Consider the following 3,089-nt stretch of genomic DNA (forward strand, 5'->3'; position numbering starts at 1 on the left):
GGAAAATAAGACACTTGATCTGTTGTATGCAAATGTAAAGGAGGCCTACACTGCTTCAGCTCTACCACCACTTGGCAGATCAGATCATAATCTGGTTTTTCTTCAGCCTTCCTACAAGCCCTGTGTACTGAGGCAGGCTGCAACCACCCGCTCATTCAGGAACTGGACCCCGGAGGCCAGGGAGTCTCTAAAAGACTGTTTTGAGTGAACAGATTGGAATGTACTGTTGGAGTCACAGGAAAATGATAAAAGCAAGGACCCTGACCTTGATAGAATGGTCGAATGTACCACGGACTACATTAACTTCTGTATGGACACTGTAATACCAGCAAGGACTGTACACTGCTTTCCAAACATCAAACCCTGGATCACCAGTAACATCAAGACCCTCCTCAACCAGAAAAAGGAGGCCTGCAGGGATGGAGACAGGGAGAAGCTCAGGTGTGTGCAACATGAGCTGAAGAGGAGATTAAAGCAGGCGAAGGAGGACAACAAAAAGAAAGTAGAGTGGAAGCTGCAGAACAACAACACCAGAGAGGTGTGGAAGGGGATAATGACCATCACTGGTTATAAGGACAAGAACAGCCAGGCAACATCAGGTGATGTGGACAAGGCCGATGAGTTCAACCTGTTCTACAACAGGTTTGACACAGCCTCACCTGTTCTCTCTCCCACTGCTTCAGCTGCAGCTTCTCCTACGGCATCTCCTCCACAACCTGAGACTGCAGCTACACCTCCCTCCCTCCACACTGGGGTCAAGTCTCCTGTCCTTTACAGCCGAGGAGGTGAGGGCGGAGCTCAAGAGGCTACGTCCTGGAAAGGTAACAGGCCTGGATGGTGTGTGTCCGAGGCTGTTAAAGACATGAACACAAAGAGACTGGACAAGCTGGTCAAAAAGGCTGGGTCTGTGCTTGGCAGGAGTCTGGACTCACTCAGGACTGTTGTAGAGAGACACATGCAATGTAAGATGGAGGCCATCTTGGACAATATCAACCATCCTCTCCACAACATTCTGGCAGGACAGAGAAGCAGCTACAGCTGCAGCAATCGTCTCATCTCACTGTGCTGCAGAACAGAGAGGTTCAGGAGATCCTTTGTTCCCACTGCCATCAGGCTCTACAACACCTCAGCCAAAGGATGTGGACTAATCTAACTGTTTTTATCATTATTATTATTATTATTATTATTATTATTATCAACAGTGAGCTAATGGACACATGACTTTCCCCTACGGTATAAATAAAGTATCTATCTATCTATCTACAAATAAAACAAACACAATAAAAGAAGGAAATAAATGCAACATATACAGTAAATAAGGGTGTTGATACAAGAATAATAAACTAATATATTTCAAAAGGACAAACCCAAACTATATACATAGGGGCACCGTGAAAGAAAACAAAGTTGTTGAAGGAAAATATTTAAGGCTTTTCAAGTTTCTACCTTCTATTCAAAGACTCTACCTTTGCCTAGCGGACACTATGACGTTCCATGTTACCATGGCAACCAGGCTATCAACAAGCTGCCGTGGCTGTAGCAAGCTGTATCATTGAACTATAATTAAGAGAGAGTTACGTACTTTCTGTCGGTAGAAATGTCTCGTGCTCACGCAGAGAGTGTGATTAAAACCATTATCCGTGAAATAGTGCAGCAGTGCGCTGAGAGGGGACATGTTGTGTCCGACACTCTGGCGGCTTTCATGGTCAGTAACCCCAATTAAATTGAAACTAGCTAGCTAGCTAACTAACCGTAGATGTTAATGCGCCATCATTTATTCACACGCTGTAACAAGGGTAGACAGAAAGTAGTTCCTAACTCCTCTGAATACAGTCATATTATTATATAGTCAGTCATATTTGGATCTTCTGGGACTAAAATACTGTACTGTTGTCTTTGAACCCAGACTGGCAGCCCTGGGTGACTGAGCTCCATTTTTTCTTTTTCAATATCTTCAGGTGAAATCTGTTGTGCTCGACCCGAGACATGGATTTAATGTTGACCGGACGCTGACCAAACAAGATGTCCAGAAATTGGAGGAGGTCAGTTACTGTAACTATAGTTTTTTTTCTTAGCTCTGTGGAAACCAACTTTTCATGTTCGTCAGTATGTTGAAATGCATTTTGATGTTGTTAGACTTAGCTAATATTCTAGAAATATTATATCTAAAATATATTAAAAAAAAAGACAAATTTTACACAATTATGTTAGTAGCTATTATGTACATTTATTTTGTAATCAGTTAGGCCATAGTCAGGGTTTTAGAAATAAGCCCCCACCTTAATATTTTGACCAGAGGCCACACATCAAATGTATTTTACTATAACTATTAAATTGTTTTTAAATTAAAAGATTTTGTGTTCTGCTTACCCTGTTAAAGGCTAAATAAAATGTCTGTAAATGTTATTTTGCAACATGATGATAGAAAGCATTTCGATGCAGTGAGCTGTCCCCACACTGTATAAAACTCTGCGGAGAAATGCTGAATTTATTTCTTTACTGTTAGTCTATAATTAGCCAACTTTAAACAGATTTAGTCTATAACAGAAACATTTATAAAGTTTTTATGATAAATACAGACGATATGAGCTCAGTGTGGTGAGTCCATCTGCTTTATGTCTCACAGCTGTGTCTGGATAGACTCATGGAGGATTGCAGCCCGTCCCTTGACACCATCAAAATGCAGGTGTATTTTGATCTGAATTACTCCTCTCGACGTAAGTAAGAAACACTACATTCATACTAATGTCTTCTGCTGCTGCACTGACCGTTTCTGACTGGTACACAAACTGAGTGAATTTGTTGTCGCACTGATTAAAGCAATTTTTGACTGGACCACAACATAAGGACCAGGCCTATAATCGCAAATGTCCCTGACTGACTAACCGACTGACTGACTGATGGTACTTCTACCACTTCTTAGTGGAGTGCAGATCTCCGTCCGCTCTGGAGTTGAAGTAAATAAAGACTAAACTCTTGGGAATTCCAGACGGAGGCTGTGCTCTGTGTGAAGACTAAATAAGATTTATTGTCTGTGGCCTGTGGCGCTTTGTCATCCTCTCTCTCTCTCTCTCTCTCTCTCTCTCTCT

General features: G+C 41.9%; 1 protein-coding gene across 1 annotated transcript in view; it reads left to right on the forward strand.

The window, feature by feature from the left end:
* Positions 1–1,550: 1,550 nt before the first annotated feature.
* The window catches only part of LOC111648992 (cilia- and flagella-associated protein 206), a gene marked incomplete at its 3' end in the record, with an annotated part of 8,886 nt that continues 7,347 nt past the window's right edge, over positions 1,551–3,089 (forward strand). The window contains exons 1-3 of the mRNA XM_087171813.1: positions 1,551–1,705; positions 1,959–2,042; positions 2,627–2,717. Of these exons, the coding sequence (XP_087027939.1) occupies positions 1,598–1,705; positions 1,959–2,042; positions 2,627–2,717 (283 nt within the window). The remainder of the gene's footprint in view (positions 1,706–1,958; positions 2,043–2,626; positions 2,718–3,089) is intronic.

This window comes from Seriola lalandi, unplaced genomic scaffold (genome assembly GCF_002814215.2).
Source record: "Seriola lalandi dorsalis isolate HSWRI2012SDOR001 ecotype SW California unplaced genomic scaffold, Sedor1 jcf7180002049776, whole genome shotgun sequence".
Lineage (NCBI taxonomy): Eukaryota > Metazoa > Chordata > Actinopteri > Carangiformes > Carangidae > Seriola > Seriola lalandi.